Below are 27,081 nucleotides of genomic sequence, written 5' to 3'. Positions count from 1 at the left end.
CGCTTTAATAACCTAGTTACAAGCAGACAATGTTAAAAAACCTGTTGTATTGTCTATTGTTTCACTGTCTATCGCACCGTGGAGGGTAACAGTGGTGTCTTCCACGCTGTTAACACAGATGGAATAGTTACTTTGATACAAGATCCTTTCGTCTGTTTGCTATACTCTTCGCTTTCCTTGTATCTGTTAGATGTCCGCTTCTCCTTGTCGGAATTTTCGGATTATACACCTGTTCAGTACATGGAATTATATCGTTGGAAAACTTCAACGTCAACTGCGTTCGCATCGCTAAGGTTTCCTCTTTACCACTCTTCGTACGATCTGCCCACGGATTAATCTACTCGTATACTTGCCTGGACCAAATTAATTTAGCCATTCTCGTTTCCGAAATAACTCAAATTTTCGATCAGCTGATTGTTCGCTCTTCACAACAAGGATTACTATGGACGCTTGTGTAACCAAATAACTATTTGCGATTTGAAATATTTTAATTATTGTTTGAAATATTTTAATTATATTGACATCATTCTGCATCTATGTTTGTTTCGACATTTTGATATTGCTACTGTGTCGTCATCCGTAATCTACCGATATTAAATGGAAATAAAATTATAGAAATATGTGACCCGCTGAACAGTGTTATAAATAATATATGTAGCATAGTGGTTTGAACTGAACCGAACTTTGTGACCCCGTGGGATTCGTTTTTAAAATTCTGTGGATGTGAAACTTACATAGCTGCCAAACCATGTATAACACTATGAGGAGGTATGCCATGTTTCCGCCGGCTTTCAGATTGCAAGGTAAAGTTATTTATTTATTTTCCTACCAGCGAAAAAATTCTTGCATTCTGATTGTCGACTACTTTGAGAATTTTCTTTTTGAACAGTTATTTATTTATTTATTTTTTTCCAAGCAGCAAAAAAATTATTCTGTACACACATTCTGTACAATCACATTGAAAATTGAAACTTTTTGTAAAATGTACTGGAACGGCAATTTGCAAAGGGGACCTACAATTATAAAACTGAAGTATGGGAGTCATTTTGACCTACCCTCCCCTGTCCAAAGAACAAAAAAAAAATAGACAGAGTGCGGGATTTTATTATTTTGTTGCATTGCAGTCCAGTTTTGCAAGTGATCTAGAAACACGCAGTGTGTATTAGAGCTGTCTGGATACAATTTCACTGTCTGAAATCAATTCATATATACCGGTACTGGGGTAGTTGGGATATTAGGCTCGGTCGAGTCCATAATAATTTGGATTTAGCGAGAACGTGGAATTGGAGATGCCTGATTATCGGTATATAATATTGTATATTTTGGAAATATATTCTCTATATTGTTAATTACAGTAATATTAAACAGCTTTAAATTTTTTACCACCAGTTCACACTTTTCATCACAAATTCACAAAATAGTTATAGTCTGCACTTTCTTTCAGAAGATTGGGACAAAAATAGTCAAATTTTTTGAATAAAAACTGAAAATTGATTCAAATTTTGTCTGTTGAATTCAAAATTAGAGTTCATTCCCAGAAATATTGAAGAATATCAGAAAAAATTGCAGAATAATTTGGGTGCGAAAGTCTGGTGGTGAAAAAGTTAAGTTTGCAAAGTTAGAATTCAATATTTTGTGGTAGCAAAATGTCATTAAGGTTTTTCAATCAGAGAATCACGATAATTTTCATCCTTTTGTAGTTGTCAAATGGTAAAATATACTAACGTAAGTACAAATTTGAATGACCGTTTCCGGTACAGATCTCCATGTACCATTTTGTTTGCAAAAACTGTTAACAATAGATACATAAAACAATAGCCAGTGACACAATAGATTGCTAAACAATAACTGGAAGCAAAACAATCAACAGGCTATGAAGCAGTGATCCGATTATACTTACAATATAACAATAGGTGACATAAACAATTATAGTGGAAAATAATGGATTCATTGTTATACAATAGAAAACAAGACAATAGAAATTCTGTTGTACAGAACTGTCTTTACAAATACTTGTTGTAGTAGTCCTGGCCTTTGTACGGTATATTTTCATCATCCTCTTGTAGTTGAACTTGAAACAAACAACTGGCCTATGTCATGGGCATTTTAGGTACTGTAAAATACTTTATTTTTAGCTGGATTTAATTTTTGCTGAAAAGATGTTTTGTAGGGAGTTTGTTTTCACTGATTTTTGGTGAGTTGAATGTAAAATGTTTTAACCAAATAACCCCTTCAGTGAAAATAAAGAAAAGTAAATTCAATCGATAACAGTATTTTACAGTATTCCCTTTAAAGATTAGAATCTGGTGAACTTCTCATAGCTTAATCCCTGACTTTCCCAATTTTTATTTCTTCTCGACACTGGAGCACGGTGAAATAAAGATAGTCTTGTTTACAAAGATACAGAAAAAAAAATTAATAAAACTTTTAGTAAAACACATCACTTTGTTCCAGATTTCTTTTTTTTTTTAAAACAATCACGTAATTATCATTTATAATTTCTCATTAGATACATAATGGTTACTGATAGATTATTAGTTCATTGATTTCAGATTTATATAAACCCGTCCTACAACAACAATTCCCAGGGTATCAATGTTATTCTTCAACTTCACTTTATAAAGTTTAGACCACAGTCCCTCTATAGATGGGATAGAGGGACTGTGTTTAGACTAACCGATCACTGGTAGCATAGTGGTTGTTGCATCAGACTCTTGATCGGTAAATCCATGTTCAAATCCTACCTTAGACTGAACATCAAAGGGTCGACCCCTACCCTGAGAGGGTGTGCCACAGACTCAATGGGAAGTCCTATTCCACTGGCCGAGATTCATTCACTAACGAATGCGACTTTGGGGGAACCTTGGTTAAGGTTTGCAGGTGCTTGTGTTCGACCAAGCCTGGTTGACGCCAGGGTAGTGCATTAAATTTCCATTTAAAAAAAAAAAGTTTAGACTAACTATTTTTAGAAATTTCGGTTAAACATTTCACACTTTTTCATGTATTCTTTTTATTAATTTTGAACCAAATAGATATAATTTTGCAGATTGTGATAAAAATTAAAATGCCTCAGCTGTCAAGGATTCAAACCGTTAATAAACATGTGGGTTGTATTTACTTAGTATTTCATTGAAATATATCAGTGGATTTTGAGCTTGAATCAAAAACAAATATTTTTTTTAATAAAAAAAAAGATTATTAATTTATACCTGAAGTTTAATATTTTGGCCTATTGCTGCATTAGGTAAATTGGAGAAAACGTCCCACAAACCAACCAACCACACCATGTAAAGGGCGAGTGACATACACCCCTATAAAAAATTTAAACGTTTGTTTTGTCGTGTGCGTGGTCATTCATTCATTCATGAATGTAGTAATTAAATCTAAACATTAAACATTATTTGTAAGGATTTATATCTTGTGAAATAAGGCAGTTTACGTTTACCATATTTGTTCAACTAGAAGCGCATATACAATAGAAGTTTTTGTGTTAAGTTTTACATATTCATTTACTTAAAATTGAATAATTTGCATAAACATTCTTTAAAATTGACTAATTTGCATAAAACATTTACTTAAAATTGACTTATTTGCAAAACATTTACTAAAAATTGACTTATTTGCAAAACATTCCTCAAAATTGACTAATTTGCATAAACATTTCCATAAAACTTTTTAATTTGCATGAACATTTACTTAAAATTTATTAATTTGCAGAACATTCCTTAAAATTGACTAATTTGCATGAACATTCCTTGTAATTGACTAATTTGCATAAACATTTACTTAAAAAAATTGACTAATTTGCATAAACATTTCCATAAAACTTCTTAATTTGCATAAACATTTACTTAAAATTGACTTATTTGCAGAACATTCCATAAAATTGACTAATTTGCAGAACATTCCTTAAAATTGACTAATTTGCATAAAAATTTCCATAAAACTTCTTAATTTGCATAAACATTTACTTAACATTTATTAATTTGCATAAACATTCCTTAAAATTGACCAATTTGCAGAACATTCCTTAAAATTGACTAATTTGCATAAACATTTACTTAAAATTGACTAATTTGCATAAACATTTCCATAAAACTTCTTAATTTGCATAAACATTTACTTAAAATTTATTAATTTTCATAAACATTTACTTAAAATTGACTAATTATCATAAAAAAAGTTATTAAATTAAATTCTGATTAGGTAAGTTTATCGACAATGCAATAATCATTTTGAGCTTGTTTTAAATATGGTATATTTTACCAGAATTTTAAAGGAAGCAATTTTTTTTCTAAAATTAAAAAAAAAGTCATAAAATTAGTGAACTAGTCCCAGTATTTGTACATTGGTTCATGCCAACTTAATGATAACAGTGTGTAAACAATAACTATAAGATTTACTGATGTTAGGTCAGCCATGAATGACATCATATGAAGTACTTGACTGCTACCTGGTGATTACACTAGGAATAGATATGTAATTAGTTAAACATACCTCCCACTGTGTTATTTCACTATAGGCAAAGCAGGTACTGTAAAATATTCTCACTTGGAATTAATTTTCGCTGAAGGAATGAATCAGTGAAAATAAAATCCAGTCAATATACCTTTTCTCCTATGTTTTACATTCAACTTGTCAAAAATCAGTGAAAATAAATTCAATACAAAACACCCAAAAAGTCTTTTCAGTAAAAATAAATTTCAGCTAAAATAAAGTATTTTACAGTACTCAACAAGACTGGCCCAGCCATGGCTATTTTGTTGTTTTATATTGAAGATAATTTACAGTCTAGTTCATATTGTCTGTGCCCATCTAATGGTCAATGTAAACTATCAGAATTTAATTCTGTGATAGAAAAAAAAAATTGTGGAAGCACTTCTCTTACTTCTGTCCTAAATAAATTTTGCCCAACAGTTTTGACTTGCAAAATATCATTAACCTTTTCATCCCCAGTTCCCTCTTTTCATCCCAAATTCACAAAATGGTCCTGTTTATTGTCTGCACTTACCTTCAAAAGATTGGGAGAAAAAATAGCCAAATTTGCTCCCTAAGTAAATGTGAATGACAACTCTACTTTCTAACCTACTGTAAATAGAATACTGTATGACTTTCAAAGTTACCGATAATGACAACTTGACAATGTCACTCCCTAAGTGACTGTAAATAACATCTTTGCTCCCTAAGTAAATGTGAATGACAACTCGACTTTCTAACCTACTGTAAATAGAATACTGTATGACTTTCAAAGTTACCGATAATGACAACTTGACAATGTCACTCCCTAAGTGACTGTAAATAACATCTTTGCTCCCTAAGTAAATGTGAATGACAACTAGACTTTCTAACCTACTGTAAATAGAATACTGTATGACTTTCAAAGTTACCGATAATGACAACTTGACAATGTCACTCCCTAAGTGACTGTAAATAAATCTTTGCTCCCTAAGTAATTGTGAATGACAACTCGACTTTCTAAGTTACTGTAAATAGAATACTGTACGAGTTTCCAAGTTACCGATAATGACAACTTGACAATGTCACTCCCTAAGTGACTGTAAATAAATCTTTGCTCCCTAAGTAATTGTGAATGACAACTCGACTTTCTAAGTTACTGTAAATAGAATACTGTACGAGTTTCCAAGTTACCGATAATGACAACTTGACAATGTCACTCCCTAAGTGACTGTAAATAAATCTTTGCTCCCTAAGTAATTGTGAATGACAACTCGACTTTCTAAGTTACTGTAAATAGAATACTGTATGAGTTTCCAAGTTACCGATAATGACAACTTGACAATGTCACTCCCTAAGTGACTGTAAATAAATCTTTGCTCCCTAAGTGAATGTGAGTGACAACTCGACTTTCTAAGTTACTGTAAATAGAATACTGTATGAGTTTCCAAGTTACCGATAATGACAACTTGACAATGTCACTCCCTAAGTGACTGTAAATAACATCTTTGCTCCCTAAGTAAATGTGAATGACAACTCGACTTTCTAACCTACTGTAAATAGAATACTGTATGACTTTCAAAGTTACCGATAATGACAACTTGACAATGTCACTCCCTAAGTGACTGTAAATAACATCTTTGCTCCCTAAGTAAATGTGAATGACAACTCGACTTTCTAACCTACTGTAAATAGAATACTGTATGACTTTCAAAGTTACCGATAATGACAACTTGACAATGTCACTCCCTAAGTGACTGTAAATAAATCTTTGCTCCCTAAGTAATTGTGAATGACAACTCGACTTTCTAAGTTACTGTAAATAGAATACTGTACGAGTTTCCAAGTTACCGATAATGACAACTTGACAATGTCACTCCCTAAGTGACTGTAAATAAATCTTTGCTCCCTAAGTAATTGTGAATGACAACTCGACTTTCTAAGTTACTGTAAATAGAATACTGTACGAGTTTCCAAGTTACCGATAATGACAACTTGACAATGTCACTCCCTAAGTGACTGTAAATAAATCTTTGCTCCCTAAGTGAATGTGAGTGACAACTCGACTTTCTAAGTTACTGTAAATAGAATACTGTATGACTTTCAAAGTTGCCGATGACAACTTGACAATGTCACTCCCTAAGTGACTGTAAATAACATCTTTGCTCCCTAAGTAAATGTGAATGACAACTCGACTTTCTAACCTACTGTAAATAGAATACTGTATGACTTTCAAAGTTACCGATCATGACAACTTGACAATGTCACTCCCTAAGTGACTGTAAATAAATCTTTGCTCCCTAAGTAATTGTGAATGACAACTCGACTTTCTAAGTTACTGTAAATAGAATACTGTACGACTTTCCAAGTCACCGATAATGACAACTTGACAATGTCACTCCCTAAGTGACTGTAAATAAATCTTTGCTCCCTAAGTAATTGTGAATGACAACTCGACTTTCTAAGTTACTGTAAATAGAATACTGTATGAGTTTCCAAGTTACCGATAATGACAACTTGACAATGTCACTCCCTAAGTGACTGTAAATAAATCTTTGCTCCCTAAGTGAATGTGAGTGACAACTCGACTTTCTAAGTTACTGTAAATAGAATACTGTATGACTTTCCAAGTTACCGATAATGACAACTTGACAATGTCACTCCCTAAGTGACTGTTAATAAGTCTATATTCCCTAAGTGAATGTGAGTAACAACTCGACTTTCTAAGTTACTGTAAATAGAATACTGTATGACTTTCCAAGTTACCGATAATGACAACTTGACAATGTCACTCCCTAAGTGACTGTTAATAAATCTATATTCCCTAAGTGAATGTGAGTAACAACTCGACTTTCTAAGTTACTGTAAATAGAATACTGTATGACTTTCCAAGTTACCAATAATGACAACTTGACAATGTCACTCCCTAAGTGACTGTTGATGACAGTGAAATAGAATCAAATACCTCAATTTTGAGATACTGTTTTGGCTGAACTTAATTTTTGTTGAAAAGACTTTTTAGGTGTTTTGTATGGAATTTATTTTCACTGACTTTTGACAAGTTTAATGTAAAATATAGAAAAAAAGGTATATTCGCTGGATTTTATTTTCACTTAATCACCCTTCCAATGAAAATAGTGAAAATAAAGTATTTCACAGTAACAAAACATTTCTTTTTGTGTTAAAATCACTCCCTAAGTTACTGTTTAAATGATTGAGAACATCACTCTCCTTGACTGTTAAGTCTATTTTTGCATGTATTCAACAATGAACCATTGTGAATCAATATTTGCTGTACTTTTGACTCCCTAAGTTACTACATATTCTGACATTATTTTAATACTTAAAAGTATTCAGATATTGTTACCCCCAAATGACCACCAGTCTAACATTACTCCCTAAGTGACTACATATTCTGACATTAGGACTCTCTAAGTATTCTGATATTGTTACCCCTAAAGGACCATCAATCTAACATTACTCTCTCGGTGACTGTATATTATGACATTGTGACTCCCTAAGTAACTACATATTGTGACATTATTACTACTCAAGTATTCTGATATTATTACCTTCTAAGTGACTATATATTCTGTGACATTATTGCTCCCTAGTAAAGTAAAAATTCTAATATTACTCCCTAAGTGACTGCTTACACTGTTTTCTTTGCTAAAGCTAAAATATAGTCAAGGACAAATGTTTTTTTTTTTCTTTCATTAATTTTGTACTTTGTTCTTACAGGCTACAGACAAGGCAACTGCCATCAGAAATACCAAGTGAGGAAAGTCAGCCGCAGTCTGAATCTGAAAGTCAAAAAGATCTCATCAGTAAGCTGAAACAACAAATGGAAGACAGGCGAACCGTACGACGACTATCAAAATCCACGTCAATGCACGGTTCGTTGCTAAGTGCTAAGTCACGTCCTGAGACAGCAACAACTGATGATGTACCATTCGCTGATGATGATGGTGAACCTGGTATGTGGAATTTTATAATCAACAAAAATGGTTTTGTTTTTTTTAAAGTTTGAAATTTCAGTTATATTTATAGCAGGATCTACACCAATCAGCCTGATTTATGCTAATAGCATGCTAATGATAACTAATCGATGCTAATGCTATGCTAATGATTGATAATCACCACCACTCATACTTCATGTAACTGTAATTTATGCTAATGATATGCACATACTTTAAGTTTAACCAATCAGCTTCAACATTGATTTATGATAATGAGATGTAAATGCTTATTCACCCAATAAGCTTGCACATTTCTACATTATGCTAATGATATGTAAATGATCTTGGATAATCACCATATATTTATGGGTTGCTGTTGACGATCTATCTCAAAACCTTGGTGTGATGTAATGCCATATTTCCCAAATGTTAACACATTTTGTTTTTATATAGATACAAACTGTGAGTCCTCCTGATGACAGGAACTTGGAGGCTTTATTAAAATTATATGCAAATTTATTCCAATGTCTAGCTGTAGAGCTCCAGTTTGAATGAATTCCTCTAGTTTATCATCGATTAACATATTAGTAAAATGAAGCCTTTTAGCTTAATATTAATGAACAGACTCCCTAAGTTGAGCAACTATTGTTCTTATTTGAGCAATCATTGCCCATATTTGGGCATCCTTTGTTCATATTTGGGCAACCATTGCCCATATTTGGGCATCCTTTGTTCATATTTGGGCAATCATTGCTCATATTTGGGCATCCTTTGTTCATATTTGGGCAACCATTGTTCATATATAGGTACCCGTAGTCCATATTTCAGTATCCCTTGTCTATGTTTGGGTACCCCTTGTCCATGTTTGGGTACCTCTTGTCCATATTTTGATACCCATTTTCCATATTTGGTTATCCATTTTCCAGAAACCAGTATAGATAAACTTAAATACAGGAATTCATGTCAAAAGTCTTATTGTAGTTCAAGTTCATTTGCTTTGCCCACCTGAAATCTGAACACTTTTTAATAATATCATTTATTTGTCTATTTCAGGAGATCTGTCTCAATATCTGGCCATCCTGTTGTACAGGAGTATTTAAAAACTTACCAGACAGTGACGGACTTCAGAGATGAGCTTGTCAAAATACTCACAGAAAAAGGTATGCATCATATCAATTAACCTTTGAACTTTAACCCTTGTAACATCAAGATCAACTTTTGTCACCTTTTGTCACAGAATAATCCAGCATATTTTTTTTTCTAATTTTTTGAAAATTTAAACAAGGTAAACAATAAACTGTAGACTAAAAAGTAGAAAAATCTGTGTTTATGGAGTCATAGTGATGTTTATATTTAAACACTTTTTTCATTTATATGGCTATAACTGTTTCTATGACAACCAACTGATTTATGAATTTCTGTCACATTTATCGCTGTAGAATTGATGTCCCACGCTGAGCAGCTTCAGGACACGGCATCCAACATCGAGTTCGACAAAGACAGAACGGTTCATTTGCAAATCACTGAGATGAGCCAAGACGTCCATAAAAGTGAGTCAAATCAGAGAATCTAATCTGTTTTTAATTCTAGATTTTCATGATTTATACTGTAAATCACTTCAATTTTGCTTTGTTGTTGCCATGGTTACTCTTTGATTCCCTCAATATATCATTTTCTGTTCACCGCAAGATCTCGTTTTATCCGTGAAATCAAGCGTAAAAACTAGTCAAAGATTCAACAAACGCAAAAATATTGTTTTGAGTTTTTACACCTACTAATGTGCTATATACATTTGATGATGGACAATATTGATGAAGTAAAGGTATCTCAACGCCATATTTCGACGTTGAACAATAAGAAAGAGAAATTAAAGTTCAAAAACTAATCATTTGCTTTATGTGGCAGACGCCTCATCCACGTCCTTCGGGCATTACGCAATGTCTTACAGTGAACGGAAAATCACTCATTCTTGTTCATACTGTTAACCGCTTTATTTTCGCTAGTCTGTTGTCATGGTTACTAATTATTGATTCCCTCAATTGTTGTCCTGTTAATTGCAAAGTAGTAAATGATTGTTTTGTTTTTTTTTGTTCTAGTTTTACGTGAAATATCAGAAATTCTGTCTTCCCTTATCAACAATGAATTTGTAAGTATTTAAACGGATTATGTAACCTTAGTTGGCGTGAAAATCTGTTTTGTTGCATTATTATAGTTCTGGGTTGAGCACTAATCATGAAAAAACAAACCCACATAACACTCAACAATCCTATTGACTTGTAGCTTTGACTGTGGTATCCCTGGGAGCACATTTATTTGTTGCTCGAATGTAGTCAACAGAAATGGGGAATTATGCCTAAAATCAAGAAATTATCCAAAAAAATAATTTTGTCAAAATTTCAACCAGGAATATTCAATCATTCAAACAGTTGTAATATTTCATTTTCATGACCTCTAAAGGTCACACATCCTGGTTCTTTTGTCAGAATAAAAATCAAAAATGGGTTTATTTTATCGATTTTTCAGCACAATTTCCAAGACTTGAGTATTTGTTTCAGTTACTTGTGTAAAAATCTTTTGTTAGTGATGATGTCATACTAACAAAGTACCAGGATATGTGACCTTTAGGGGTCATGAAAGGAGCTTATTGCATTTGATTCCTCTGTGATGTTCAACCTCTGCAGTATTACCATAATCTGATGAATATTCCTAGAATATTAGCATGCATAATTGTGTCAGTAAAAGTGGAGAGCATTTTATATTCATCAATCGCCATGCAGTCACTGTGAGTTATCAAAACAAAACTAGAAATACAACAAAACATGCGCAATTTTGCACCAAAATGAGAAAAATTATGACTTGAACATCGTAGAGGAATCAAAGGTATTAAAAATAGACCATTTTCATGAACACTAAAGGTCACACATCCTGGTACTTTCGTTGGTATGACATCATCACAAACATACAAAATTGTGGCATATTAATGTGCTCCTAACAGAAATATTTCTATTTCTTACACTAATATTTTACTCTAGTCGCTAAAACAGATAGTTAAGTCTAGGAAATCAATAAAATATCAATAAAATAAATTAAAATGAAAACTTTTTTGATTTTCATCTCTACGAAAGTACCAGGATATGTGACCTTTAGAGGTCATGAAATGTTCTCAAAGTTTGCCTTGATGCCTTTCTAAAAATTACAAACATACCCTATTTTTTTTCTACATATATACACCAAGGCAGTTTTATCAAATTTTGGCCTTGAAAAAGGGAGCTTTCTCAACTCCAAAGATCAAGCCTTGATAATGAAATAATTTTAATTCACAAAACTGCTCCTAAATTCAATTTCTATCAAAACTACAAAAAATTGTGTTGCTTTGAGAATTACAAAACATATAATGATATATTTTTCCCATAATCCCATAAAAATGTCACAAATCGAATGAAGTCACAGACATCTCTAAAAATCACCACATAAAATTCACACCATGATGATTCGCATAACAATACATTTGTTTTGTATGGCCTCACCTATTATAGTATGCATACTCAAAGGCCGCAATGGGGCATCATAAAAACTAACTGTCTTTTAGGAGTATATGTTGTTATTAGATATGTACTACATAGAATAATCGACATGTAGACGACAAAACGAACACAACATGGTTACACGGCTGTAACACTGGAAGGCTTACTTAGATACAAAGTTTCGTATTATTAATTTTGAAATCTTCAGTTATGTTGGTGTGCTCTGGACGGAAGTGCGCATTTCATGGCGGCCGCGCAAAGACGGCACCGGCTAGACAGCCTGGCAGGAAGAATTTATCTGAAACTGCCCGGCGACTGACCCGAACTGGTTGGTCTCGTCAGTCTAGTTTTTATCGGCCGACGAGACCAATGACTCAGAAACCAAGTTTGCAGTTATCTGTCTGCACGGAGCGTAATCAGAATATTGAATCTGTTGTTAATGGCAACGATACGAATAGTGATAATTCAGAGACTAATTATCCAATACGTGTTGAGTGTGTTCGAAAACAGGATCCACGAGTGTCGTCGCTGGGATCACGTGGAATGACCAATCAGACGCTGACAACACAGCATTCACAGCCAACAATGGCGGCCGATACGCAGTCTGTACATCGAGAAGAAAGCAACATGTCCTCCATGACAGAACTTGTAGTGAGGGATTTACAAGATGCACTCAGTAAACTGTAAGTTGAAATGCACCCGCACTGCGCCCTCTGGTGTCAGAGTTATATTTTAATAATTTGCTGTTACATAATTTTCTTGGATATACTGTAAAATACGTTATTTTTGCTTGGAACTAATTTTGCTATTTTCGCTGAAAAAATGATTCAGTGAACATGAAATCCACCGAATATATCGTTTTTTTCTATATTTTTCAACTCATCAAAACTCATAAAAATAAACTCCATACAAAACAGCCTAAAAGTCTTTTCAGAGAAAATAAATAGCAGCTAAAATAAAGTATATACAGTATTTCTTGTAAAAGTTGCCAAAAAGTTGAAATATTGCCATTTTAACATTCATTGTGATAGTCCTTAATGTTTTTCCTGCCAAAAATATTTCTACAATATTTCGGAACTTTTTTTCAAATTTCATCATCAATTTTGTTGAACTGAACAGACAAAAAAAGTTATTATTTGTGAATATTGGTTTTCAAATTTGTTATGGAACTAGCCGATTTGTGTCTTATAAAAAATCTTTTGCCACTTCCCACAACATACTGTAAAACATGTTGAAAAAGCGACATGCAATTTTAGCAAATTGTGGTAAAATGACGTAATAGTGAAATGTTGATTGAGCGAATCTCTCTTGTCATTGTTGATTTCCTGTTTTCACAATACTTGTCTGTCACGCATCAAAACAAATACGCAGTTATCATCTCCATAAAAACAAAGAAAAACTGTCAAGTGTAATTTGATTTTGTTTGCAATCATAAAAAAACTGATTCAACAGCGATTTAAAAAGCCGGTATCGTTGCTGCGTTACATCCAGAATATTGACCTTTTATATTGGGACTCAAAAATTACTAATTACTACTAATTTCCGTAATAATATATTAGTATCACTTTTATTTATTTATTTTCATTGAAATAATGACCACAATGAGTACGTTTATTTTTTTGTGTTAATTTACTTTTCAATAATGTGTATTCATCATGTCAGTACGGTGGAGAAAAGAAGACGTTTGGCGGCCATTTTGAATTTATAATAAAGTCATTAGCGACATCTTGAATTAGCGAATCAGTTTTCCCTTTCAAATTTTGATCAAAATAAATTCCGTCATTTTTTCTTAGAAAAATGGCGCCCTCTTGTGTGGAGTTGGTTAAGGATTCCATATTATGATTATTCATGTAAAATACATTTACCTTTTTTTAGAAAAGTATTTTGTATTTATATTAATGCATCTTGTGTTTATGTTTGTCATTACAGTAAAGATGAGAAGAAATGAGACAAAAAGGAATATGAAGAACAGTTGAAGTACCGGGTAAGTGTTTCTCCAAATCTTGAATAATTGACACTAATTAACATATTGTAAACCGAGGGTTTATGAGATAAGGGTAAGCAAGGGGTGTGATATAAGATGAAGATCTCGCGAGAATTGATGAAATCACATGAATTGTGAGATGATCACGAAATCCCAAGAGAAACCCACATTTCTAGAAATTTGATTGCAAATTAGTGAATCTAGGAAAGAACTGATCTGATATAAAAAACTGGAAAAATCATGCTCTGAAAAACTCAAAATGTCATCCTGCAATCTTTCAAACCCTCCATAAAAATACTTTTGAAAGTTACATGTGTAAATACGCTACGAATATATGCACAATATAAAAATAATATAAGGTTATTACGAGGTTACCTCAAAGTATGCACGAAGACAGAGGTTGATGCGGCAGAGTACTGTCTGAGTGCATACTTTGAGGTATCTTCATAATAACCTTATTATTATACATCTTTTCCTACCAAGGATACATCATGGGAATGCTGAAATCTAAAAAGTTTAGAACAGAATCAGCGAACTTCTTTGTATGGAGTCCAGTCAAACCATGGTGGCAGCCATGTTTGTTTTTATTATATAGAGGACACTTACACGCATAATCATTCCATATTTGGAATTCGCATTTCCTAATATGATAGGATGAAAATACCCCGTAAAATATCGCAAAATTACGGCACGCTGTAACTTATGGCGTTACGGTGACAGATGTATAATAATATTATAATTATAGCCATGTTTGAAATGTTTTTTAATTGTTTTTTTTTAGTCATAATGCTGTTGTTATGATGGAGATGCAGGATATGATAACTGAACTGCAACGTGAATTGAATGCAGCTGCCGCAACCTCCGGACGTTATGGTTCAAACTTACCAAGTCGTGAGCAGGATTCGGCCATTATGTTCACACGGTTGGACTGGGAACGTAACCAGCGTGCTCTTAAAAAAGTCGTGGCATCTGAGAAGGTACAGAGTGAGGTTTACAACAATGCAGTGGATGCGATGGAGCAGTACGTTGATTTGCCGTCACAACGATTAGTTCATCTCGTTAAAAAATATACGCACCATGTACAGATGAAACAAATAGAAGGTATGCGTAAATGAGATTATTATTGCCCATATTTGGGCTTTCAGTGACATCACAAATCTAGTTTAGGATTCATTTGACCAATACATGTCGTAAAAATATTATAATATATTTAATTTTTGCTTATCATACCGGAGAAGTTAAACGGCCGTAGGGTATCATGTGTGACGTTGTCCTTAACCTTTTTACCTCCAGACTTTCTCGCTCGAATTTTTCTGGACTTTTTCTTATATTCTTCAACATTTCTTGAAATGAACTTGAATTTTGGAGCCGACAGACAATTTTTTTTTTAAATTTTCAGTTATTACTCAAAAAAATTGCCTATTTCACCTCCAGACTTTCTCGCCCGAATTTTTCGGCACTTTTTCTTATATTCTTCAACATTTCTTGAAATGAACTTGGATTTTGGAGCCGACAGACAAAATTTTATTCAATTTTCAGTTCTTACTCAAAAAATTGTCTATTTTTGTCCCAATCTTCTGAAGGAAAGTGCAAGACTATAAATACGACTATTTTATGAATTTTTATGAAAAGAGGGAATTGGTGTTGAAAAAGTTAGCTTGTGGCCTACCATGTTGTGTATTAGCATATATCACTAATGTATCCAACACACCACACCGTTTAGCAACAGAGGGCTTTTGTAACTTATTGGTGTATTTACAAATACCGTTCACTGTGCATCAATATTGTTTCAATCAGTGATAAATAAAAATATTTACTTTTTAGACATTTTCTAAATTCTAAATGATAAACAACTTATTTCATCCAATCTACGTCATTTTGATGGTACAGTAGAAATTTATCAATCACAAGTCATTGGAAAGGTGAATTGAGTGTCATTCCTTTATGACACCTTACCCCCCGAACACCATGTCCTAGAAACAAAACACCATGGCCCTCGGACGGCATACTCTATGATGCCATATACCTCATGGACACCTTGCCCTGGTATGTCATATTTCCCAGGAATGTCATTCCCAAGATGTCATGCTTGTTTTAACTTTGTAACATCAGTAATCGTCAATATTTTTGTTCCGTTTTTTTTTTCTTCCAGAGGGCGTACGTCAGAACTTAGATGACGATGTGTTTAATTTATTGGACAAAATGGAGGCATTACAAAACACAGTAAGTGGTAAAAGTTGTAAAACATATTAAACTGACATTCTTCAATCCCTGGGATTGCAGCATGGAATTATGGGAATACAAGTTCAAAGTTAATTAATTCATTAGATGTATTTACTATGAAATGAAGGTCATTACAGTTTAAATTTATTCACTGTTACTGAAAACTATCGTAATCTTAATTGAACAACAACACATTTATAGGGCGACATGTTTTGCTGAATGTAGAAAAGGCCGGTGGTCGTCGTGCCACGTCCTGTTCGATATGGGACTCAAAGCGACGTATACAACGCGTGTAAAATACATTGTATGTTTACATGAAATTTGAACGTGCGCTGGGCGACGACCACCGCGCTTTAACCTTTTAAAAGCATTGGTCAACTTTTGTCATAGAATGGATCAAAATCGGCAGACGATGGGAAATAATATGTACAAATAGCTCAAAATTAAAACATAAATTAAGGCAGGGAAAAAAAATCCTCTGTTTCTTGTTTCATGGAAATTTTAAAATGAGGTGGCAAGACGTTTTCTTTTTTCTTTTTGATTACTGAGCTAAAATGGGGAAATTTGTGTCAAGTGCGAGTACAAGCGCATTTTGGAATGTTTTAGAAGGAAAAGAAAAACGTCTGAGGCGCATAGTTCAAAATGATGTGCATGGAAACGAGAAACAGAGATATTTTTTTTTTCTCAACCTTACAAAAAAAATACAAAAATAATTGAAAATGTCTTTAATCCCTATCTATTGGTACTGCATTACATATTTTCGATTTGTCTATTTAACTTTTTGTTGATAAAATCTACACATATACAATGTATATTTGTAACTGTGGCATGCAATATCTGCTGTAATATTTGTAGTCCTGCTATCTAATTTGGGACGTAAAAACCAATAAAAACAACTGTACCAGAACTTGTTGAGAGCCGTTGACAGCAACACTTGAAAAGAAACAAAATTTTTTTACACAGGCCTTTCAATGTCCATTATTCTCACTGCTAGATATATTGTTGATTTAAAAAATGAAAATGAAATAACAATAACAAAATTATATGTCCCTGAAAATATGATAAAAATTTTTGTTGCATAAATATTGCCTTTTCTAAATCTGACCGCCATTTTGTTTTCACCAGAGAGCACAGCGATGGAACGACAGAATGGATGAAATGGGAGAAGAAAGATTACGACTAGCGCACATACTTATGGATACGCTCTCAATGATAGAGGAAGAATCCGGAATATTTCTAATCAAACCTATTTATTCATGGAAAGGAAAGTAAGTTGACTTTTCCTCACTTTATTTTAGCTCCACTGTTGACTTTGTCGAGCGGAGCTTATCATATGAGTGATTGTCCCTCGTTGTCCATGACAATGTTTTACTTTTTCAACTTCTTCTTGAAAACTACAAGCCTGAATGCTTTGATACTTGGTGTATATGTACCTTGGGTAGACCTCTCTCATATTTGTTCGTTTCATGATGATATCTTCAATTTTCTAATTTTGGTGAATATTTTTGGTAAAAAGTGATATTTTCAACTTCTTTTAAAAAAACACAAGTCTGATTGATTTTATATTACATATATAGGTACTACATGTGGACTTCTTTCAGATTTGTTAATTTTGTGGTGATATCTTCAATTATTATTTTTGTAATTTTTGGTAAAAAGTGATATTTTTGAATTCTTGTTGAAAACAGCAAGCTGGTTGCTTTGATACTATACATATTGTTCATTTTCTAATGTTCTTTAATTGAAATGTGCATTGCTAACAGCGGAGCTATCTCAGCTGACAGGCTGCTTGTTATTATTATGTAAACAGTGATCATAGCGTTTAGGAGCATTTGTCGTATTGCTGTGTCTAGTGCCCTCTAGAGTTACATAATTTGCTGTTTCACAATATTCTTGGATAAACTGTAAAATACTTTATTTTCGCTCTTTTTGGTGAATGAGTTATTCAGTAAAAATAAAATCCAGAGAATATACCTTTTTTCTATATTTTACATTCAACTCATCAAAAATCAGTAAAATTAATTTTCATACAAAACACCCATAAAAATATTTTAGCAAAAATTAATTCCAGCTAAAATATTTTATAGTAATCATAAAGGGCTGTTTAGCGTATGAAAGATTCAATTTCAATTCAATTTTTGGTGAAAAGACTTTTTGGGTGTTATGTATGGAGTTTGTTTTCACTGATTTTTTTCCACAAATTTAAAAGAACAGCAAAAAATGACATATCTAGATGCCTTGTTGAAAATTTAATGAGTGGAAAAAAAGAATCAGATCTATCGTCACTGTTTTGAATTGATATATTCTGTCGTTCAATATTTACAGTGCTCGCTTTGATCGTTGTCACTGCAAGTTAAAATTTGAAAGACTTACGTAATTTTCATTTTTGTTTTATTTTCAGGGGTTATCTTTCCAAGTATACTGGTAAAATAAGTAACAATTACAGACCCCCTAAAATGATTAGTAGGACAATGACCCCACTACGTGAGGGCACACCTATGAATACGGTACCAGCACCAACGCCAGCGTCCATCCATGCTAGCAAGTCTACTCAGAGACCATCCACTCGGGTACAAAGATATTTTTCTTTAATTTTTGCAAACTTTTATGATATTATGGTAAATTATTTTTTTAAAAACGATAAAAGTTCCATCACAAGAGGGCGGTCTTCGACGGCCCCATGCCAAGTCAAGTGCTAGCAGCGGACGGAGTAAGTCAGACTCCATTGCTCCTTCCCTTATCGGTAAGTACAATGAATAATAACTATTTGAATACTCAGAATAATTTTTAACATCATAATTCTTCCTCCTTTCCTCCGCTGGTGTTGTGACTCTACAAATTTTATTTAATTGGCTATAGTTCTCGGTCAGAATTTTCAAAAAAAGTACATCTTGATTCAAAAATTTTGAACAATTCTGAATAAAATTATGCATTTTGATTTTGTGAAATGAGAAGGAGGCTGACATTGTTGTTCTTCAAAGAATGAATTATACTATAAACAGTTATTAAAAAATTCGTTGCTAGAAATGTTCATAATTTAACACCTCAAGTGTGTGTTAAGACGAAGACCTAAATAAAATGTTGAATTTACCAAAGTCACAATTCATAAAAATAACCCGCATAATGTTTATCATAATTTATAATAATTTATCATAATTGAAAAGAAAAAAAATATTTTGATCAGGATCAGTGGATGATTGGAAATTATGCTCATTAAGAAATTTTTGTTAAAATACATGAAAATACAGTTCCTGCAAATTGCGCCCTCTAGTGTTCTGCTCTGTGATGTCAAAATGGTGAATATGCCTTTCATGCAGTGCCAATTTCGTTATCATTCACAAAATAAAACCTGCATATTTTTTCAAAAATTTAAATCAATACCTGTCATCAATGGGGAATTATGTTCGTTTGGTCCCAAATTAATGTGAAAAAGTACATAAAATGCAAAATGTTGCAACCAATTTTGATTGTCAATGGATAAATTTTCTCATCTTTGTTCTTTCTCATCAGAAACCCCAATTACACCGGTACATCAAACATCATCACCGAACACTCCTCCTGGATCTTCCGTAGAACCGACACCGTTGCCAACGGATACACCAATAGGTCACATCACAAAGGTCGTTGCAAGGTCACCATCGCAGTCAACTACTCAGTTTTACAGCGGTGGAAGCCGAATCATAAAACGTCTGCAATTTCTCTTAAATACTGTGAACTGCTTTAATTTCACACAAGAAAAATTTTGAGAATTACTGAAAATTTACAAATTTCGTAGATGTGAAAATTAAAGCCGTGGAGTTGTCACCTGCGCATGCGGCAAACGGCCATAGCGTGTTGTTGTTTACAACAAGCATCTTCCCATGAGCCTTTGCATTTTCCCATCGTTGCTTGGAACTCGATTCCCGCACAAGCGCAGGTGACGATCCTCTCGCTTTAAGCTGTTAACAATGCAGTTGAAGTGCCATACTGTCATGTCTGGAATGGGTCACATGACAAATATGTGGTTTGTTTTATACAACATTCAAACTTGAGCTATGTATGTAGCACTTTATTTTATTAACGTGCGAACATTTTGTTAACTTTTTCAGTGTTCACCAGAACAGACACTTTAATTAAAATGAGATCACAGATTTTTGACCTAAAATGCTTAATTTTTATTTCCAGCATTTCAATTTCTTTTTTGCAAAAATCTGAATGTGCTGAAATAAAACCAGGGAAGGTTAAACCAGATAATTTTTTACCTCTAGAAATTGTTTGCATCGATGATCCCTGGATGATTGTGAGAAAAAAATTTACTGAAAGTCACTATGACTTAGGGGGTCTTAAGTCTCTACAGTCAAATATTCATTGTGACTTAGGGGGTCTTAAGTTTCTCACTTTTTTGATGGTAACTTAAGGGGTCTAAATCCCTTCAGTAAAATGTTCACTGTGGGTTAGGGAGTCTTAATTCCCCTCCATAAAATATTCACTTTCTCATTAAATTTTGTTTCTAGCAAGTAAATTCAGTTTAAATCTTAAAGAAAGTTAGTGACTGCCATGAGTGTTAACAGAGAATATCACTATTGGGCCATCCAAGCAAAACAATGAAGGAAATATAAACATTTGTGTGTATCTGTTGGTATTGGAATTACCATCGAAAGTCAAATCATCGAAAGTCAAAGTATTTTTCTTCCCTCTTCTTGAGTTGCTTTATTTTTGTTTCATTGTGTAAGAAATGTGTGAATTACAGTGACAATTTCTTTTTTTTTAAGTAAGTATTTTCTTGTTTTTCATTAACCCCCAATTAATTAGTTGGTTCGTCCCTTGCTAAAAGTTGGTTTGTTTCTAAAGATACAAATGAAGCAGTCCTATGGATAAACCAGGGGGGACCAATTAAGGTTGTGACACTGAATACTGCAAAGATTGATATATTTGGCATTGGATTTCTGGAGAATTCTAACCAATTTTGACCTCACCTTCTGGTGAGTCTGATGACAGTGTGCAAACAAGTTTTCCAATTTTTGCCTGTGATGGCAGTGATAGTAGTATGGTTCCAGCCTTCTCACCACTAAAGTGTGTCAATATAATTGGCTGCCTACCACTGGCACCTAACATTCAGACCAATCATAGAGCTGCTTGTTTTTCTACATGTTTTTATCAATGTATCAAAATTCTGCCTTATCTATATGCAACTTACAAGACTGTGTCTGATTGGCTACCCAGCCCCAACACCTTACAGTCAGATCAATCAGAGAGCAGCTTGTTTTTCGACAGGTTTTTTTTTTATTGTATCAAATTCAGCCTTGTATATATTCTCAACTCAACAAAAATCATTACTCTGATAACCTTTGACCTCAATAGTGACACTCATAATTTTTTGATAAACCTGTTATTGCAGTTTTCTCTAAAATTTTGCACAAATCATGTAAATTGTAGCAAATTCTGTTCATTGCATCCAAACAATGCTATTAAAGTTAAAATATACACTAAAGGTGGAAACAGTAATGTATATATTGTTTATATCATAATATTGTCATTTTTTTTACTCGCTAAATTATTAGTTGCGCTTCGAAAATATGCCGATTTCTTTTTAACATGAATTATACTTTCACCATATCGCGTTCTTCATTTGTCTGTCACTCCACTTCGGAGAGCCAAGCGGAGAAACAGACAGAGGAAGCTAGGATAATTAATTATGCTTTTAACAATTTTGATTTTGAATAACCAATTTCCTCTGCAAAAACCTACAGAATAAAAATAGATTTTAATTTGTATAGTTTTGAATGTAAATTTGATCATTTTTAAGACCGTCCAATGTCGCAGCACCACCTAGTGGTGGAATTTATTTACCTTTTGTTTTTAAGTGTTATTTAATGGTATTATTGAAACTTTGTCATGTGAAACTTTTTGTATTGTTTTTTTTTTAATTAATTTTAATATCATGGCACTCTATAAATAAAAATCCTTTCTATCAATCTTCATTGTTGCATTTTCTTTTTCAATGGAAAAAAAAAATGTTTTTTAAAATGTAATTTATTATATACTCTCACTCCTGATGTAAGTGTCTGAAAAAAATGACACTCAGTAATCACCGCTAACTTGCGATCCGCAGTTACAACGTTGAAAACAAGTTGTAATATTAACCGGGTAATGTATTCAACTCTCTTAATTTATCTTTGGGTGCGAGATATAAATGAGTGCAGTAGACTGCAGACCTTTTTTCATAAGTCTGGCGCCCTCACAGTTTCATGTGGGAGAGTCCTTTCAGTTGAACTCTGTATTTGCTGCATGCATAGGCAAAGAAATTTAGCTGGAGACAAAATTTTGGTGAAGGATCGAAAAACGTTCGTTTCCAAAGTTGCAAAAATTTGCTAGAGAGTCAGAGATGTTGGTTGAATTGCGAAAATTCAGAACAGTTGGTTGCAAAGTTGAAAATATAAGCCAGGAAATCAAGAAAGTGGAAAGTCAAAAAATTTGCAAAACCCAACAATAAAGTCAGCTTGAAAGCTGGGATGTTGAAAATGTTGGTTTACAAAGTTACAGAAGTGAGGTAAAAAGTCAACAAAAATTGTATGTCAAATTACAAAGGTTTGCTGAAAGTAGAAAAATAGGACAGAAAATTGTCTTGGAAAGTTGCAAAAGTTAATTGGAAAGTTGAAAATGCTGGTTGCAAATTTGCCACAGTTAGATAGAATTAGAAACGGTTAGTTCGATCGCAAAATTGAAAATGTGGGTTGAGTTCACTCTGATCAAACTAACTTAATATGTGATATTGGAATGTGCCAAATTGTGTTCCCTACAACACCGTGCAAGCATATTTTTTCCTTGGTGTCTAGCTTGAATTGATTTTAAATACCCCCCCCCATGATTTTTAATGGTTTAATGGGGGGGGGCTGGAGGCGCCCAAGCTTGCAAGGTCGTGTAAGCAATACAACCAAGGCTGAGGACAGCAAAAGCTGTATCCAGTCAATAAAAATTTTATTATATACCGGGGTACCTTATGGGTGTAATTACCATGGCATGACTTTAAACACATGATGCATTTTGTTGACATTTCAGTTGAACAAACATAGAATGTACACTTATACACTCATGTGACTGCACTCAAGTCACTGAGTAAACTCTCATTTTGTGCTTGAAACAGTCACATTAAGGTTGAACACTTAAATCATTTTAAAGTAGAAGCCTATAAACTTATAAACGCAAATACCCAGAATTTATTCATTTTGCAATATAGTGTACCTACCAGTAAATATAAGGATATTTATAAAAAAAAAAAGTCGCCAGCCTAATTTTCAAGAAAATATTGCGGCCATATTGTCAGTACATTTGTATTACAATGTATAATGTTTTTGCTATGGCTTCCTATGGCAGAGATATTATGCCATATCTCAGATTGTAGTCCAGTAGAAATCATATATTGTTAATGATTGGCCACTTTGTTGATCTAAATTAAATCTAGGTGTCAAAAAAACCTGTTTTCTTCAACATTGAGAAGTCATCAGCCTTATAGCACCACATAAATACAGGTTAGGTTTCTGATAATGATACAATCACAACCTGTATACCATTTATTTCAAAAACTACTCTAGTAAAAATACAGCGGTAAAAAACAGAAATTTAATTGCACACGAGCAGAAGTTAAAAAAACACTGATTGGTCAATAACAACCATGTGCGAACGTAGATCGACCCTAATTAACATAATTTATGCATTACATTTGGATAACAGCTGTATTACTGTAATGTTGAATATAGCGATAAAAACCCAAAATTAATAACAATATTAATGTTCGTGACAAGAAAATGATGGTTGTATTTTAGTGCTGGCCATTTTGTCAGTATTTTGCCTTTTACCAAAGGTTCCTATGGCAGAGATGTTATGCCATATCTCAAATTGTAGGCCAGTAGAAATCATATCTTGTGAATGATGGGCCATTTTGTTGACCTAAATTATTTCGAAAATCTGGGTTTTAAATCTGGGTGTCAAAAAAAGCATGTTTCCTTCAACATTGAGTTTTATGGAGTCGTTCTAAAATAGCAATTATTATAAAATATTAGGAAAAGTTTCTCAAAAATACATAACAGTAACACACAAATAATGCTATTTCATAGGAGCAAGGAACAATAGCTCGAGTGCATAATATTACATAATAAACCAATTCACATTGTCATGTGATTTATGACCAACTTTCTCAAAAATTAAGAGTTGGCTTCTACCTTTTCCAGTGTTTTGCTATTTTTCCAGTGGGGGGGGGGGGGGGATTGTTGACAATGGGTGATTCATAGTAAGTAGACACAGCCCAAGGAGACGACGGTAGAATGCAGTGCTTTCTGCTTAACAAATACCTACATTTCAATTCTTTTAATTGAGCACGCATAATTAGATAATAAAATTTAAAATGTCAGTTCATTTCCTGGTCACTGACCTATGTTAGGAGAATGCGGTTGTTGCATCTTTCAATTTAAAAGTTTTGTGTCATATTTCTTTCAAACGAATTGACGGCCCAACATTTTGCCTATACCGTATTTGTTCCATTAGAAGCGCATTTTGCACTTGGATAAATAACCTTTTCACCACCAGACTTTCTCGTCCCAATTATTTTGCCTTTTTTTTTATATTCTTTAAATTTTCCTCGAAATGAATCCTAATTTTGGATCTAACAGACAAAATTTGAGTAAATTTTCAGTTTTTACTAAAACAAATTTGGCTATTTTTTGTCCCAATCTTCTGAAGGAAAGTGCAGACTACAAACAGGATTATTTTTGTGAATTTGTGATGAAAAAAAGAAACTGGTGGCGAAAAGATTAAAGTATGACTTATTTTGACCAAAGATATACTTCTGTCATTTCCATAAGTTTATGCTAATGGTTCAAATATGGTATTTTTTTGTAAAATTTTGGACATTTTTTTGACATAATTTCCTCTTGGCTACAGCTCTTGATATATATTTTAGAAAAAATGTGAAAACAATTTATGCAGGTTTTGTTTTGTGAATGAAGACAACAGTTGACATCGATGCTCAGTGGATTCATGTTATTTGGACACAGAGAAGTAAGAAGTGACTTTAGGGTAGTGTCAGGTTTTGGTGGTGGTGGGAGGTGGGGTCCAGGTCTTGTAAAAGTAAAATCAACGAATGTCCTACACCAGCCCTTAATTGATAAACAGGAGAAACCATTTTGACTATTAAATGAACAATTTAACGAGATTACAGTAGAAACTGATTGATTAGTTTAGAGTACATCCTGGAATGTGCAAACTTTTTATGAATATAAATTGTAATACTGTAAAATACTTTATTTTCTCTTTGAATTAATTTTCGCTATTTTCTCTGAAGGAATGATTCAGTGAAAATAAAATCCAGCAAGTATAACTTATATATTTTACATTCCACTCATTGAAAATCAGTGTAAATAAATTCCATACAAAACACCCCAAAACACTTTTCAGCGAAAATTAATTCCAGCTAAAATAATGTATTTCACAGTACCTCAGGTCACTTTCTTGACCTTTGAATGTCACATCCTGGTACATTCATTAGTATCAAAATCAAAAATGATTTTTTTTATTGATATTTCAGCAAAATTTCATGGACTTGATTTCTTTTTTGTCTACTTGAGTAAAATACTTCTGTTAGGAGCAAAAAAAACATTAAAATGACCCACTGTGAAATACTTTATTTTGGCTGGAATTAATTTTCCCTGTAAAGACTTTATGTGTGTTTTGTATGGAATTTATTTTCACTGATTTTTGACAAGTTGAATATAAAGTATAGGAAAAAAGGTATAATCGCTGGATTTTATTTTCACTGAATCATTCCTTCAGCGAAAATAGCGAAAATTAATTCCAAGCGAAAATAAAGTATTTTACAGTAATTGTCCAAGTTTGTGATGATGTCATACTAACAAAAGCACCAGGATGTGTGACCTTTAGGGGGTCATGAAAGTGGACTATAAAAATGAAATAAATAGGATAATTTTCACGTATTATCTTATATGAATATAAGGTTATTACGAGGATACCGAAAAGTATGCACGAAGACAGTACAGTGAGAGTATCCACCGACGCGCAGCAGAGGTTGATGCAGTGGCGTACTGTGCGAGTGCGTTTATGTTTACCCAATCAAACTTTTACAAGTTTTGTGTGACGCCATTGATCAGAGCAGGTTCCAATTATGGAATAAACTCCTTAACACAGATCACTGTACAGCCTTACATGCTACAACCTTTTCACCACCAGTTCTCTCTTTATCTCACAAATTGACAAAATAGTCCCGTTTGTCTGCACTATCTTTCAAAAGATTTGCACAAAAATACCAAATCTTTTGAGTAAAAAATAAAAATTGATTCAAATTTTGTCTTCTGGCTCCAAAATTAGGGCTCATTTCCAGAAGTATTACAGAATTTTAGAAAAAAGTACAGAATAATTTGGGCAAGAAAGTCTAGTGGTGAAAATGTTAAATCAATACACAGACAATATAATCCCGTTTATATATTCTGTTTATTTACAAATCGTACTTCACACGTTACAGATAATACACTCACTAATAATCTGGAAATCTCAAACCAAATAGATTTGGAAGTCAGAACAATCATATAAGTTTACATAACATTAGGATAAAATAAAATACTAGTATCGAAGAAAAAATAAATAAACGCAAATGAATATATATCATCCTACTGTAAACTGCTTTATTTTCACGAGCGAAAAATTTTCATGAATTCAGAGTACGTGAAAATCATGAAATTTGTAGCAATGACAATTTCTTTTGGGTCCTGTGACCTGAGTGCTATGACTTTCGCATCATTTCGTTGTCACAAAAGACAAAATATCCGGTAAGCGTCACAATTACAAGCAGTGAAACATAAGCAGTTTACAGTACACAGCGTTGGAACCAATGGCTTTACAGCGACTTAAAAGTGTATTTTTCATCATTTTTTTCAATTCATGTAATTAC

General features: G+C 33.1%; 1 protein-coding gene and 1 long non-coding RNA gene across 2 annotated transcripts; both read left to right on the top strand.

Annotated features, from left to right (window-relative positions):
• The first annotated feature begins 80 nt into the window (after positions 1-80).
• LOC146729914 (uncharacterized) lies at positions 81-9,867 on the top strand. Its single transcript, XR_014927978.1, has 4 exons — positions 81-803; positions 8,197-8,432; positions 9,468-9,574; positions 9,854-9,867. It is a non-coding gene; the product is annotated as an uncharacterized LOC146729914 (long non-coding RNA).
• A 2,690-nt stretch (positions 9,868-12,557) lies between these two features.
• On the top strand, positions 12,558-20,116 carry LOC146729913 (uncharacterized). The gene is made up of 7 exons (XM_085494643.1): positions 12,558-12,621; positions 13,868-13,922; positions 14,704-15,023; positions 16,075-16,145; positions 17,271-17,413; positions 18,547-18,888; positions 19,656-20,116. Exons 3-6 carry the CDS (start codon positions 14,720-14,722, stop codon positions 18,842-18,844), a joined length of 816 nt encoding a protein of 271 aa, XP_085350769.1. The 5' UTR covers positions 12,558-12,621; positions 13,868-13,922; positions 14,704-14,719; the 3' UTR covers positions 18,845-18,888; positions 19,656-20,116.
• Positions 20,117-27,081: the final 6,965 nt, after the last annotated feature.

This window comes from Saccoglossus kowalevskii, chromosome 20 (assembly GCF_978046115.1).
Source record: "Saccoglossus kowalevskii chromosome 20, keSacKowa6.1, whole genome shotgun sequence".
Classification (NCBI taxonomy): Eukaryota; Metazoa; Hemichordata; class Enteropneusta; family Harrimaniidae; genus Saccoglossus; species Saccoglossus kowalevskii.
The sequence above is the reverse complement of the archived record's forward strand: the minus strand, read 5'-3'. Positions and strand labels throughout refer to the sequence as shown.

What these genes read in the sequence shown, in the direction of transcription:
- LOC146729913 (XM_085494643.1), top strand. Translation starts at nt 14,720, where the DNA reads ATGATGGAGATGCAGGATATGATAACTGAACTGCAACGTGAATTGAAT. An exon ending in ACAGATGAAACAAATAGAAG is followed by an intron (nt 15,024 to 16,074) that starts GTATGCGTAAAT and finishes TTTTTCTTCCAG; the next exon opens with AGGGCGTACGTCAGAACTTA. An exon ending in TGGAGGCATTACAAAACACA is followed by an intron (nt 16,146 to 17,270) that starts GTAAGTGGTAAA and finishes TGTTTTCACCAG; the next exon opens with AGAGCACAGCGATGGAACGA.